The sequence below is a fragment of the Oncorhynchus nerka genome, linkage group LG22 (genome assembly GCF_034236695.1).
Source record: "Oncorhynchus nerka isolate Pitt River linkage group LG22, Oner_Uvic_2.0, whole genome shotgun sequence".
NCBI classification, from domain to species: Eukaryota; Metazoa; Chordata; class Actinopteri; order Salmoniformes; family Salmonidae; genus Oncorhynchus; species Oncorhynchus nerka.
This window is the reverse complement of record NC_088417.1, coordinates 15,888,477-15,903,688: the sequence shown is the minus strand read 5'-3', so window position 1 is coordinate 15,903,688 and position 15,212 is coordinate 15,888,477. Positions and strand designations below refer to the sequence as shown.

General features: G+C 40.7%; 1 protein-coding gene across 2 annotated transcripts in view; it reads left to right on the top strand.

Annotated features, from left to right (window-relative positions):
• Positions 1–15,212, top strand: part of LOC115104898 (5'-AMP-activated protein kinase subunit gamma-1-like) — a 126,809-nt gene that overhangs the window by 2,661 nt on the left and 108,936 nt on the right. For both annotated transcript variants that reach the window (XM_065006979.1, XM_029626288.2), the window contains exons 2-3: positions 1,045–1,116; positions 8,810–9,092. In XM_065006979.1, the coding sequence (XP_064863051.1) occupies positions 1,063–1,116; positions 8,810–9,092 (337 nt within the window). In that variant the 5' untranslated portion in view covers positions 1,045–1,062. The remainder of the gene's footprint in view (positions 1–1,044; positions 1,117–8,809; positions 9,093–15,212) is intronic.

Genomic DNA, 15,212 nt, shown 5'->3' with positions numbered 1-15,212 from the left:
TCCATTCACAGTCCTCTCCATGGAGAAAGAACTTGGAGAGGCATTGTGTGTAAGTTTGCCTTTGAATGTAAGATGGATTGTAGTAACCCCTCACAGCAACGGAAAGCTTGATGTTCTGTATACTTTATTTTAGGGCTTTAAAACAATATTTATTTATATCTTGAAGAAATGTGTGTGTTTATTTTACGACATACAGTGAGCTCCAAAAGTATTGGGAAAATTACCATTTTGTTGTTGTTTTGGCTCTGTACACTTTGTATTTGAAATGATACAACGATGTTAAAGTGCAGACTGTCAGCTTTAATTTGAAGGTATTTTCATCCATATTGTGTGAACCGTTTAGAAAAGTAAGCACTTTTTGTACATACTTTTTTGTATAAGTTATGTATTTGGTCCCATTTCAGGGGACTAACATTATGACAAATCCACCTATGTGTATTAAAGTAGTCAAACGTTAAGTATTTGGTCCCATATTTCTAGCATGCAATGATGACATCAAGCTTGTGGCTCTACAAACTTGTTGGATGCATTTGCTGTTTGTTTTGGTTGTGTTTCAGATTATTTTGTACCCAATGGGGTACCCAATCTGTCGTTCTGCCCCTGAACAGGCAGTTAACCCACTGTTCCTAGGCCGTCATTGAAAATAAGAATTTGTTCTTAACTGACTTGCCTAGTTAAATAAAGGTTAAAAAAACATATTTAAAAAAAATGGTAAATAAATGTATTGTGCCAATTTGGAGTCACATTTATTGTAAATAAGAATATAATATGTTTCTAAACAATTCTACCATGATTACGGATAGTCCCGAAAGAAACGTGACGGGGGGGGGGGGTGTTATGATATGTGTGCATCTGTAACTTTTTCTAAGGTCTATAATATACATATTTCAGAAATCTAATTTGATGTTATACAAATGGTGGCATGGCAAACAGATTCTGCCACTTTATGTAGTATGACTTTGCTGATAAATGATTGAAGGTGAAGGTGGTGGTCTTTTTACACTAATGCCCATCTAAACCTGGTGCTCTCTCTTTGTTCTACAGGACCTCAGCTCGTTTGCCATGCCCTTCTTGGAGAGAGATGCCGACCATATGGATACGGACGGCATACGGAAGGTAAAGTGGTGTCCCTAGGTACACCCTCATCAGCTCAGTGTGCTCTGAGAAAATATCTATATTTATTTTGGAGGAAATCCAGAGATAGTTGGTGTTCCTTTAGCCTGGTGATCCAGTTTGGATGTGCTTCACTGATTGTGCCAATGATACTGTGGTTGGCTACAGCACGTACAGTTTTGGACCAGGCTAGGGTTAGTCACAAAGGCCATCATTTGGTACTTCAATTCTGTTTTCATTGAGGAAAATAGAAATTAAAAGAATCCCCAACTCAGTTAACATAGTCTTGATTAAAACCTCAATCTTTCATCATTACCTATTTAAATTCGGGGAATGGCCCTGACCTCACACTGGAAAAAAAAACATGACGCCTTTGATATGATGACTGCTCTGTGGGGATAATGTGGTCAGTCACACAGAGGACATAAGCTAAGCCAGACCTGTCAATCAAGAGCCTGGTGCTGAGTCATTGGGTTAGAGCAGGACCTGAGAGTACTGGTGCTGAGTCATTGGGTTAGAGCGGGACCTGAGAGTACTGGTGCTGAGTCATTGGGTTAGAGCAGGACCTGAGAGTACTGGTGCTGAGTCATTGGGTTAGAGCAGGACCTGAGAGTACTGGTGCTGAGTCATTGGGTTAGAGCGGGACCTGAGAGTACTGGTGCTGAGTCATTGGGTTAGAGCGGGACCTGAGAGTACTGGTGCTGAGTCATTGGGTTAGAGCAGGACCTGAGAGTACGGTGAGCGAAGGGGGGAACCAAAGAGCGGTCTCAGCAGAGGAAGCCGGGATGAATGCACAAAATGTTTATTGAACATAGCAAATGGGGAGTGCAGAACCGGGGCAGCTCAGATGAGTAGCAATAACCAGGAGTGTAGAGTGAGGTTGGAGTTGGCAGCAAGAAACAGGGGAACAGGTCCTGGGGGGAATCCAAGGTAATGGTGGTGAGTAATATCCAGAGCAAGGTGGTTGGTGGTAAGATGGGGAACAGGAGACAGGAGCCAGAGACAGAGCGGTACTGCAAGGAGAGGACAAAAATGATGTAAGTCAAAAAAACAAGCACAGCAGTGCAAACAGGATCTAGAGCAAAGACAAAAGGCTAGAATCATAACTGACTGATAAGAGATTACGATCTGGCAGCGTGGAGATGGCAGGCTTGAGTATATGTAGAGGTCTTGATTATGGGACGATATGCTCTGACTCCAGCACACCTGTCTCCAACCACACACACACACACACACACACACACACACACACACACACACACACAGAGAGAGACAGAGACAGAGAGACATACCCTCTGCATGCAGAATTCTGCAAAAATATCCTCCGTGTACAACATAGAACACCAAATAATGCATGCAGAGCAGAATTAGGCCGATACCCACTAATTAACAAAATCCAGAAAAGAGCCGTTAAATTCTATAACCACCTAAAAGGAAGCGATTCCCAAACCTTCCACAACAAAGCCATCACCTACAGAGAGATGAACCTGGAGAAGAGTCCCCTAAGCAAGCTGGTCCTGGGGCTCTGTTCACAAACACAAACACACCCTACAGAGCCCCAGGACAGCAGCACAATTAGACCCAAACAAATCATGAGAAAACAAAAAAGATAATTACTTGACACATTGGAAAGAATTAACAAAAAAACAGAGCAAACTAGAATGCTATTTGGCCCTACACAGAGAGTACACAGCGGCAGAATACCTGACCACTGTGACTGACCCAAAATTAAGGAAAGCTTTGACTATGTACAGACTCAGTGAGCATAACCTTGCTATTGAGAAAGGCCGCCGTAGGCAGACATGGCTCTCAAGAGAAGACAGGCTAGACTGCCCACAAAATGAGGTGGAAACTGAGCTGCACTTCCTAACCTCCTGCCCAATGTATGACCATATTAGAGAGACATATTTCCCTCAGATTACACAGATCCACAAAGAATTCGAAAACAAATCCAATTTTGAAAAACTCCCATATCTACTGGGTGAAATTCCACAGTGTGCCATCACAGCAGCAAGATTTGTGACCTGTTGCCACGAGAAAAGGGCAACCAGTGAAGAACACACACCATTGTAAATACAACCCATATCTATGCTTATTTATTTTATCTTGTGTCCTTTACCATTTGTACATTGTGAGAGAGAGAGAACACCGGATGGACACTCCCACACACAAACTCACTAAAATACAATCTGATAGGTGTACGTGCATGCAGTGCACACACATTTTTCAATTAATAAAGTGGCAGAGATGTCATTAGGAGACATGTTACAGTAGGCCTACCTGTCAATAAAAGGACTGAAGATCTCCCAGGTGGTGCAATTCAGAGATGGATGTCTCTTACTTGGCATTGTTCCATATCCAATCAATAATCTAATTCGTCGTTCTCATTTAGGTGTTTCCAATATTACTCTTAATTGGATGTGGTTACACTTACATTCTCTTACATTTTCTGTCATTTAGCAGATGCTCTTATCCAGAATGAGCAAGGGAGGAGCAAGGAGCAATTAGGGTTAAGTGCCTTGTACAATGGCACATTCAAACCATTGACTTTTTGGATATTGGCCAAATGCTCTTAACCGCTAGGCTACCAGTCTTACACTGTGTTCTAATAACCTGGTCTGGAATGAAGCCTCTTAACTCTTTGTGTTGTTAGGCCACTGTTGTTAGGGCCAAGCAACATCCTAGCACCAACAGGATCAGTTGAAACCAATTAGAAGCCAAAATCTTTTAAGTGGAGGGCAAGAGAGCTAGATGCGAGGTGGCCACACACCTTGCCTAATGCTAGATGAAACCCTGCTGTATGGTAGGCCTATACACAGGAGCACAACATTCACTGGGTCCCCCCACATTCTGAAATTGCATTTTTGTTCCCCCCAGTGTTATCATTGAAATGTGATACAAAACGAGGCAACAATGTGCTGTAGGACCATGCTGACGCCTCCAAGCGGAGTGCTTGTTCCGACCGGATAAGAAAATAAATATATATATATATTTGATGCCCCCCCCCCCACTTATAAAACCAAAGTTGCACACCTGCCAAAACATAACCTTGTGCAGTATTGCCTGATTGAAGGTGAGGGAGGGTGTGTTGGGATGTGAACAACAGAAAATGCAATGATAGTGGTTCCCTTCTAGTGTAGTCAGTGTTTATATTTACGAGTTAAGTCTTATCTCAGACAGAATCCTCTCTGTGTCGTCCTGCATCTCTCACCTTGGAGCATGAAGGTCCAACCCCTTTTTACTGGATTTGAAGCGGAAGCTACAGGGACGACTATCAATCAGAAAAAAACACCAAGGAAACCAGTGACGGCTGTAGAGAAAGATAAATAAGATGATAGCTTTCAAGGATGTAGAGTGTGGTGGATTATTCCCCTCCCAAGGTTTTAGTATATTTAGTACATATCCTATTTTATTCCCATGGTTTCTCGTACTGACTGCTGCTTTACCTCGTTGCTGAACTGTACCTAATACACAACAGTAGGTTTGTTTATAGTAAATATAGGCCCGGCATTGCTTCTCATATTCTTTCCAGATTGTTATTTTAGATTATGTCCTCACCTCAGGCTTGTTGTTTGTTTTTTTACACACATTTCAGTGTGTGTTTGTGCACAAGCATGTGTGTGTGTGTATTTGTACATATGTTTTTTGTTTTCCTAATTCTGCCATGGGATTGGCTTAAGTTTTGGACATAGGCCAAAAACATGAGGCTGCAATGTCATTTAAATGGAGTATATCAGCATGTTTGTGTAACACCTGAACATGAGAAAGGGTTGGACACTTATCAAATGAAGTAAATAAATATTGTTTTCTCAGTCAGAGTAATAGGCCTAGTGGTTTACAGTTCAAAACCAGCATTACAGTGCAAGAATAACCAGTCCATTCCGACTAGACTTTCACTTTTAAGTGGTTCAAGCAACAAAGCTACTCTGGCACCAAATGACCGATCTGCACGAAGCTTGATATAGCATCTCTGGACTAAGGTCTCCCAATATAACATTTTCTAGGCAAGTACCTCAAGCAACAAGGACTAATATGGACTAATAAACATTAAAGTGGGAGTGACCTGGTACATAAATGCATATAAATCAGACATGGTTATTCATATTGATACAACACTTGATATGCATGTTCCAAACGCTGTCAAGACTCAACGTATACAAAAACAATCAGATCCACCACATGGTGGCGCTATAATTGCCACATATTTATATCTAATGATCTGTTTGACTCAGAGTCATGGAATTGGCACACGTGCTCAGGGATGTGAGTCTAAATAACCTGCAGAGTTTGCTTATGTTTGGCTGCATGGTGGAGATGTTGGATGGGGGAAAACATTCATGCAAACTCATTGGCTAATAGTGGCCATGTTGTTTAAGCTACAGTTTTGTAAAATGTTGCGTTTAAAGATGCGCGTCTATAGATGCTATATACCAAACCTGGTGCCGATCCTTCACATAGTTCTGGAAAAGAAGACGTTTAAAGTAGTTAACATCATTAAAACGGGTCCAAAAACCCATCAAAAGCGTATCACACGATCTGTTTGATTTGAGTTGTGATATTTGGCAGGCATGTTGAGTACAGAATTAGCTCATCCAAAGGCAACTAGTAAATATTGTCCTAATGGTGGCGCTGTGGTGCTATAGGGCTTAAACCCCGCCATGGCTGCTTGCAGCTTCTGTATATTCTCAGTTTAATGTTCTTCATATAAATCTCTATACTCTTACTGCATACCTTAAAAACTTATGCGTGTGATTTGATGCAACCCTGAAGCCATCTATGTCCATCGGTATATTAATATGTATAAAGGGGAAACTGAGTCAATCCTCACATTGATTATACTTTTGAATTATTATATTTTTTAATCTACTCCAATGCCATCACCAGCCTTTAGCTCTAATCTATCGTCGTTAATGGACTATTTTATTTTATTTTATTTTATTTGATTTGCCCCCGAATCGAAAGCTCCCAACTTGGCTTGAACATTGTAATTATTCAGCAAAGACCTAATCTCGGTTAACATTTCTGGGAATCGTCTTGTTATCCCAGAAACTCCCAGACAGCATAACAGACTCTTCATTGCATTATTAGATAATGAACAGTTTGCATTAATAAAAGCTTTTGATGCACCTCCCTCTCTAACTCGGCTGCTTACTGAAAGGGGCAAGTTTAGTCGATATTTAAAATTATTTCAAGAATGTCCCTGATTTCGAAGGGAGAGTAGAGAGAATTATCACAATAACGATGAATTGAACCATAAATGTATAACATAAATGTGCCCCACAATATTCTTTTTATATTACCCTTAAAACCCTCTACAGTCTAGGCCCTGTCATGTAGTAACCAAAAAAGTGTTAAACAAATCCACATGTATTTACATTTCTCAACCAGCTTTATGAGGTAGTCACCCTGAATACATTTCAATTAATAGGTGTGCCTTATTAAAAGTACATTTATGGAATTTCTCTCCCTCTAAGGGATAGGTGTGTGTGTGTGTGTGTGTGTGTGTGTGTGTGTGTGCGCGTGCGTGTGTGTGTGTGTGTGTGTGTGTGTGTCCCGGTGGGACGTTTAGGCTAACGTAGGCTGTGATTAGCATGAGGTTGTAAGTAACAAGAACATTTCCCATGACGCAGACATATCTGGTATGAGCAGAAAGCTTACATTCTTGTTAATCTAACTGCACTGTCCAATTTACAGTGAAAGAATGCCATGCTATTGTTTGAGGAGAGTGCACAGTTATGAACTTGAAAATGTATCAATAAACCAATTAGGCACATTTGGGCAGACTTGATACAACATTTTGAACAGAAATGCAGTGGTTCATTGGATAAGTCTAAAACTTTGCACATACACTGATGCTGTCTAGAGGCCAATGTCTAAATGGTGCCTAAGCTGCAATAATTAATTGTGGCCTTTCTCTTGCATTTCAAAGATGATGGAATTTTAAAAAAACATCAGACCGGTGGAAATCTGTCCTTTTGTCTGATGAGGTGTAGGTTAACAGATGATATCCGCATTTGTGGTTCCCACCGTGAAGCATGGAGGAAGAGGTGTGATGGTGTGTTGGTGCTTTGCTGGTGACACTGTCAGTGATTTATTTAGAATTCAAGGCACACTTAACCAGCATGGTTACCACAGCATCCTGCAGTGATACGCCATTCCATCTGGTTTGCGTTTAGTGGGACTACCATTTGTTTTTCAACAGGACAATGACTCAAAACACACCTCCAGGCTGTCTAAGGGCTATTTTACCAAGAAGGAGAGTGATGGTGTGCTGCATCAGAGGACCTGGCCTCCATAATCACCTGAACTCAACCCAATTGAGATGGTTTGAGATGAGTTGGGCCGCAGAGTGAAGGAAAAGCAGCCAACAAGTGCTCAGAATATGTGGGAACAACTTCAAGACTGTTGGGAAAGCATTCCAGGTGACTACCTCATGAAGCTGGTTGTGAGAAAGCCAAGAGTGTGCAAAGCTGTCATCAAGGCAAAGGATGGCTACTTGGAAGAATCTGAAATATAAAATATATTTTAATTTGTTTAACACTTTTTTTTGTCACTACATGATTCCATATGTGTTATTTCATAGTGTTGATGTGTTCACTATTATTCTGCAATGTAGAAAATAGTACAAATAAAGAAATCATTGAATAAGTAGGTGTCCAAATTTTTGACAGGTACTGAAAATACATATATTTATTAAACATTCAACTACACGGAAGAACGTGGAACAGCAGATAGTCCCCAAAAATAATCTAAGGGACATTTATTCTTCAGTGCCTGTCCTATTCTGAGAGATATATACAGTTGAAGTCGGAAGTTTACATACACTTAGGTTGGAGTCATTACAACACGTTTTTCATCCACTCTACAAATTTCTTGTTAACAAACTATAGATTTTGCAAGTCAGTTAGGACATCTACTTTGTGCATGACACAAGTCATTTTTCCAACAATTGTTAACATACAGATTATTTCACTTATACTTCACTGTATCACAATTCCAGTGGGTCAGAAGTTTACATAAACTAAGTTGACTGTGCCTTTAAACAGCTTGGAAAATTCCAGAAAATGATGTCATGGCTTTAGAAGCTTCTGATATGCTAATTGACATAATTTGAGTCAATTGGAGGTTTACCTGTGGATGCATTTCAAGGCCTACCTTCAAACTCAGTGCCTCTCTGCTTGACCTAAGAAAAATAATTGTATACCTCCACAAGTCTGGTTCATCCTTGGGAGCAATTTCCAAATGCCTGAAGGTACCACGTTCATCTGTACAAACAATAGTACACAAGTATAAACACCATGGGACCACACAGCCGTCATACCGCTCAGGAAGGACATGCCTTCTGTCTCCTAGAGATGAACGTACTTTGGTGCGAAAAGTGCAAATCAATCCCAGAACAACAGCAAAGGAGTTTAAGCAAAATGGCTTAAAGACAACAAAGTCAAGGTATTGGAGTGGCCATCACAAAGCCCTGATCTCAATCCCATAGACAATTTGTGGGCAGAACTGAAAAAGTAACATGGAAATTATGTCTTTTGAAAATATTCACTCACAGAATATTACAGAATGTCAAACATGGTCTGGATCTTAATCGTCACTCTCTCAGCTCGCTGCTGTGGGGCTGTGTTGTCAAAAGAGAGTAGAAAAAACACATGACCTAGAAAGCAATTGGTTAACTCTTTGTTTTCTCCCTCAGGGTGGAGGAAGTTGCCACTCAGTCAGCCCGACGAAAGGTTTCTTCACCCGGGGACCCTTCAGTCGGCCCTCCAGTCCCAAGTCAGCCCCTGCCAGGACCAAGAACAGCCCAGGCTCCCCCAAAACCATCTTCCCCTACCATTCGTCCCAACAGGACTCCCCACCCAAGTCGTCTCGTCGCCTGAGCTTCAGCGGCATCTTCCGCTCCTCCTCCAGGGACTCTACCTCTAACTCCACCTCCACCTCTCCCGTCAGCATCAAGGTCTTCTCCAGGGCCAGGAAAGGTAAGGCCAGTTGTGTGTAACAGGATTGGTTCAGTGAACCACGCTCGCATGATCTGTCACCTTCTATGAAAAATGGAGAGTTGTGTTAGCTCCCCGACTTAATGCCTAGGCTTTAGCTCAAAGGGCTAATATAGTACAGTCGCACTCGGGAAACCTGGATTCGAACTCTGGTCAGTCATATATGTGCAGTATTTGTCTGAAGGGTGGGAACAGAATACAAACTACAACATAGCTCAAGTTGTTCCTCTGCTGGTGTGGTAGTTAGTGTTGTGTACTTTTAGGTTGTTTTAGTAGATGGAAATGCCTGCATTGTCTATTGGGCAAGTGGTTGAGGGGGGTGATGCTCGTTCCTGTTGGTTGTGACGGGTCAACCCTGTGGAAATGCTGCCAAATGGGTATGATTGTGATATTCATCGTCTTTTGACACAAAATAAGTAATTTAGTTGCGTTCGATCATGAAATTAGTTTTTCTTCTATAGTCTACAGCAGGGTTCCCCAACTGGTGGCCCGAATTTGGCCCGCAGGTGGTTTCTGAGCAAAATAAATAAATATATATATTTTCTTAAAATTATTATTTTTTATTGTTAGACAAAATTAAATCAAATGTATTTATAAAGCTTCTTACATCCTCTGAAATCTCAAAGTGTGCGTAGGTATGTACAGGAGGACCAAATGGGAAAGATAGGTAGGAGCAAGCCCATGTAATGCCTTGTAGGTTAGCAGTAAAACCTTGAAATCAGCCCTTGCCTTAACAGGAAGCTAGCCTATCTACACTGATAAAATTTTGATACAATTTTTTGGTTCTAGTCAAGATTCTAGTTTATTTAGTGCTTTATCCTGGTATCTGGAAAGTAGAGCATTGCAGTAGTCTAACCTACAAAGGACAAAAGCATGGATACATTTTTCTGCATCATTTTTGGACAGAAAGTTTCTGATGTTTGCAATGTTACGTAGATGGAAAAAAGCTGTCCTTGAAATAGTCTTGATATGTTCGTCAAAAGAGAGATCAGGGTCCAGAGTAATGCCGAGGTCCTTCACAGTTTTATTTGAGACAAATGTACAACCATCAAGATTAAAAGACTGTAGAAACACCAGGAAATTAGCTCCAATTGATTTGAATTTAAGAGATCTGTTCCCAAGTATTCCCACGCAAAATATATTTTATTTTAAATTGAACCTTTGTTTAACTAGGCAAGGTAGTTGAGAACATTTATTTTTTTACAATGATGGCCTACACCGGCCAAACACGGACAACTGTGTGCCGCCCTATGTGACTCCCAATCACGGCTGGTTGTGAGACAGCCTGGATTCGAATCCAGGGTGTCTGTAGTGACACCTCAAGCACTGAGATGCAGTTTCTTAGACCGCTGCGCCGCTCGGCAGTGTAATAATAGAGAGACACGTGATCGTATACAAATGTAAGCAAGGTTTGAAGTTATTATGTTTTAGTCAAGCATTATATCTGTTTGGGCTTCTTGCGGTCAATTTGCAGTCTACAAATTATTTGTAATTTTGTTCCGGCCCCCCGACCATTCGCTCAAGAAAGAAAAGGCCTGCGGCTGAATCTAGTTGATGATCCCTGGTCTAGAACAGTGTTTCCCAACCCTGGACCTCCAGTACACCCAACAGTACACAGTTTTGCTGTAGCCCTTGTCAAACACGCCTCATTTAACTCATTGAGGGCTTGATGATCAGTTGACAAGTTGAATCAGGCCAACAATAAAATGTATGCTGTTGTGGGCAGGGGCGCAACTTTCACTGGGTACTTTCATGTTCTGAAATTTCATTTTTGTCCCCCTCAGTTTTATCATTTGAATGTGATACAAAATGAGGCAACGATGTGCTTTAGGACCATGCGGAGCCTACGAGCTGTCGGGAAGGCTGTTTGGACTGGCAAAAAAAAAGAAGATAATAATAATAATGTCCCCCCCTCTTCTAAAACCGAAGGTGCGCCCTCGGCTGTGGGTACTCCAGGACCAGGGTTGGGAAACACTGGTCTCGAGTTGGATATTGTTGCTGTCAGAGGAGATGGTGTTTCTGGGGGGCTGATGTTGGACTTGCTAGCCGGGTGGATGTACGTTCTGTCTCTCACCTACCACATATTTACGTTGACTTGCAGTTGCATCCCTTTTCATTCGCCTCCTCATTTCAGAGTACATGGTAGAGCAACATGAGTTTAGTGTTTTAATTCTACAAAACATACCAGGTGTGTAGATCTCTGGATTATGACTGTTATTTTGGCATTGTCACGGCTTGGCAAGAGACCCTCCTTAGGGTGAAGATTTAGTAATTGAATCACTCAGTTTTAGCTAACTTTTGTTATATTATTGATATAAGCCTGCACATGCTGGTTGCCATTATAACTGACGCCCGTAATGATGGCTTTTGCATCTGTGCAGTATGAGAGCATTATTACAAGAATTACTAGAGATAAATTAATGTCCTAGAAACACGCAACCATACATGTTGTTTTTTTCACACGTATCATCTTAAAGGCAATGTTGTTTTTTTCACACGTACCATCTTAAAGGCAATGTTGTTTTTTTCACACGTACCATCTTAAAGGCAATGTTGTTTTTTCAGACCTCACCCTATAGAAGATTGATGAGTCGTTTAGTGATAGTTTGTCTTCATGAATAGCTTTGTGGGTGTAATCCAGTACAGAGGCCCTGCTTTGCTTGAATTCAATGAGCTAGATCTATGGACTTGAGTTCATAAAAAAAGAAAAACAGTCACAGGGACCATTTTTCCTTTTCAATATATCTTATAATATCTACTACATGTAAATTACATCATTGGGATACGTACAGAACATGCACACATTGTCTGTCTGTTGAGAAAAGTATGATTACTTTGACATTAGGGTGTAATGGTTATGGAGACTGAAGTCCTCTAGACCATCTATGATAGTTAGATAGAGACAGATTCTTTTCCATTTTTCCAGGCAGTGTGCAAATGCCTCCAGAGCAACATCCAGGCCCTACTATCTGTACTGTATTACATTCCATAAAGTTGACTGAAATGTTTGCTTACTGACAGAGTGTAGGAGTAGGCAGCTCCTGTTTTTTCAAGGCAACTCTGCAGTTGTTAGATTTTGCTTGTTTTTTCTCCTACAGTTTAAAGACATAGGCATTCGTTTTATTTGTCACAGGTTTTAGTTTACATCTGCAGTTGGTTGTTTTGTTTTGTCTGACTTCAAATGGCTAATTCTAAAAAGAATCTTGTTTACAACTATCTTTCTTTTTTTTTTAAGTCGTTTTTTGGGGGATTTCTTCATAGTTACAATGTAAATCTCAGATGAATAGAGAGAAAATAAAATAGATTTGATCATACCCTGACAATGTCCAGTGATTTGTTCGGCTACCAAATATCTCTGTTTTCTGACTCTTTTCGAGAAAACACAGTGATTGTTGAGGGAGAGTCAGTGTTTGTAATAGGTTTGATAAAAATTATTCAAATCCAAGATGTTACAGATGTAGGATCTTAATTTGAGCAAGTTTGCTACAGCATGTCAGCGACCCATATCGTCCAAAATGTTATACTTTTGACTCTGTCCAAAGAACATTCTTCCAAGAGTCTTGATGATCTTCCGGGCGCTTTTTGACAAACATGAGTCAACTTTCTGGATGACATGGGTCTCTTTATGTCTGGCAAAAACCAAACAATGTATTCCACAGTAAGAACCTCATGCCAACGGTCAATCATGGAGGTGGTAGTGTGGTGGTTTGTGGATGCGTTGCTGCCTCAGGACCTGGACGACTTGCCTTAATAGAAGGAACCATGAATTCTACTCTGTATCAGATAAATCTACAGGAGAATGTCTGGCCATCTGTCTGTGAGGTGAAGCTGAAGAACAGCTGTGTCATGCAGCAAGACAATGATCCAAAACATACAATCAAGTCTACATTAAAAAAAAAACATGTTTTATTTTATTTTATTTAAGTTTTGTAATGGCCTAGTCAAAGTCCAGGCCTAATCCCATTTGAGATGTTGTGGCAGGACTTGAAATGAGTAATTCATGCTTGGAAACCCACAAATGTCACTGAATTAAAGTAGTTCTGCATGGAAGAGTGGGCCAAAATTCCTCCACGGCGATGTGAGAGACTGCACAACAACTACAGGAAGCATTTTATTGCAGTCATTGCATCTAAATGTGGCACAACCAGTTATTGAGTGTAAGGAGGCAATTACTTTTTCACACAGTGGGATTGGGTGTTGCATAACTTTGTTAATTAAATAAATAAAATAAGTATAATTATTTTGTTATTTGTAAACTCAGGTTCCTTTTATCTAATATTAGGTTTTGGTTGAAAATCTGATAACATTCAGTATCAAAAACTTGCAAATATAGAGAAAATCAGAAAGGAGGCAAATACTTTTTCCTTCTAGGATTTTGCCTGTACTTAGCTCTATTCCATTTATTGTTATCTTAAAAATCCTTAGCCCTTGCCGAAGACAAGCATACCCATAACATGTTGCAGCCACAACCATGCTTGAAAATATGGAGAGTGTGTCAAGTTCTGACCTTAGTTCCTTTTTATGTCTTTGTGTTAGGTTGGTCAGGGCATGAGTTGGAGTGGGTAGTCTATGTCCTTTTCTAGGTTGTTATATTTCTATGTGTTTGACCAGTATAGTGCTAAATTAGAGGCAGGTGTCGTTCATTGTCTCTGATTGAGAATCATACTTAGGTAGCCTGTTTTCACCATTTTGGTTGTGGGTGTTTGTTTTCTGTTTAGTGTCTGTTCACCTGGCAGAACTGTTTTGTTTTCTCTTCGTTATTATTTTGTGTGGTGTTCAGTTTGTTCAATTAAAACATGACGAACACTTACGACGCTGCATTTTGGTCCTCCTCTCCTTCCACCAACGAGAGGTGTTACAGAGTGGTACTCAGTGATGTGTTGGATTTGTTGGATTTGCCCAAAACATAGCACTTTGTATTCAGAAGTTTACATACACTCAATTGGTATTTGGTAGCATTGCTTTGAAATTGTTTAACTTGGGTCAAACGTTTTGGGTTTGCCTTCCACAAGCTTCCCACAATAAGTTGGGTTTTGGCCCATTCCTCCTGACAGAGCTGCTGTAACTGAGTCATGTTTGTAGGCCTCCTTGCTCGCACATGCTTTTTCAGTTCTGCCCACAAATTCTCTATAGAATTGAGGTCAGGGCTTTGTGGTGGCCACTCCAATACTTGACATTGTTGTCCTTTAGCCATTTTGCCACAACTTGGTAGTATGCTTGGGGTCAATGTCCATTTGGAAGACCCATTTGCGACCAAGCTTAAACTGATGTCTTGAGATGTTTCAATATATCTACATAATTGTCCTCTCTCATGATGCCATCTATTTTGTGAAGTGCACCTGCCCCTCCTGCAGCAAAGCACCCCCACAATATGATACGGCCACCCTTGTGCTTCATGTTTGGGATGGTGTTCTTCGGCTTGAAAGCCTCCCCCTTTTTCCTCCAAACATAACGATGGTCATTATGGCCAAACAATTCAATTTTTGTTTCATCAGACCAGAGGATATTTCTCCAAAAAGTACGATCTTTGTCCCCATGTACAGTTGCAAACCATAGTCTGGCTTTTTTTATGGTGGTTTTGGAGCAGTGGCTTCTTCCTTGCTGAGATGCCTTTCAGGTTATGTCGATATAGGACTCGTTTTACTGTGGATATAGATACTTTAGTGCCTGTTTCTTCCAACATCTTCACAAGGTCATTTGCTGTTGTTCTGGGATTGATTTGCACTTTTCGCACCAAAATACATGAATCATTAGGAGACAGAGCACGTCTCCTTCCTGAGCGGTATGACGGCTGCGTGGTCCCATGGTGTTTATACTTGATGAACGTGGTACCTTCAGGTGTTTGGAAATTGCTCCCAAGGATGAATCAGACTTTTAGAGGTCTACAATTTTATTTCTGAAGTCTTGGCAGATTTCTTTTGATTTTCCCATGATGTCAAGCAAAGAGGCACTGAGTTTGAAGATAGGCCTTGAAATACATCCACAGGTGCACCTCCAATTGACTCAAATTAGGTCAATTAGCATATCATAATCTTATAAAGCCATGACATTATTTTCTGGAATTTTCCAAGCTGTTTAAAGGCACAGTCAACTTAATGTATG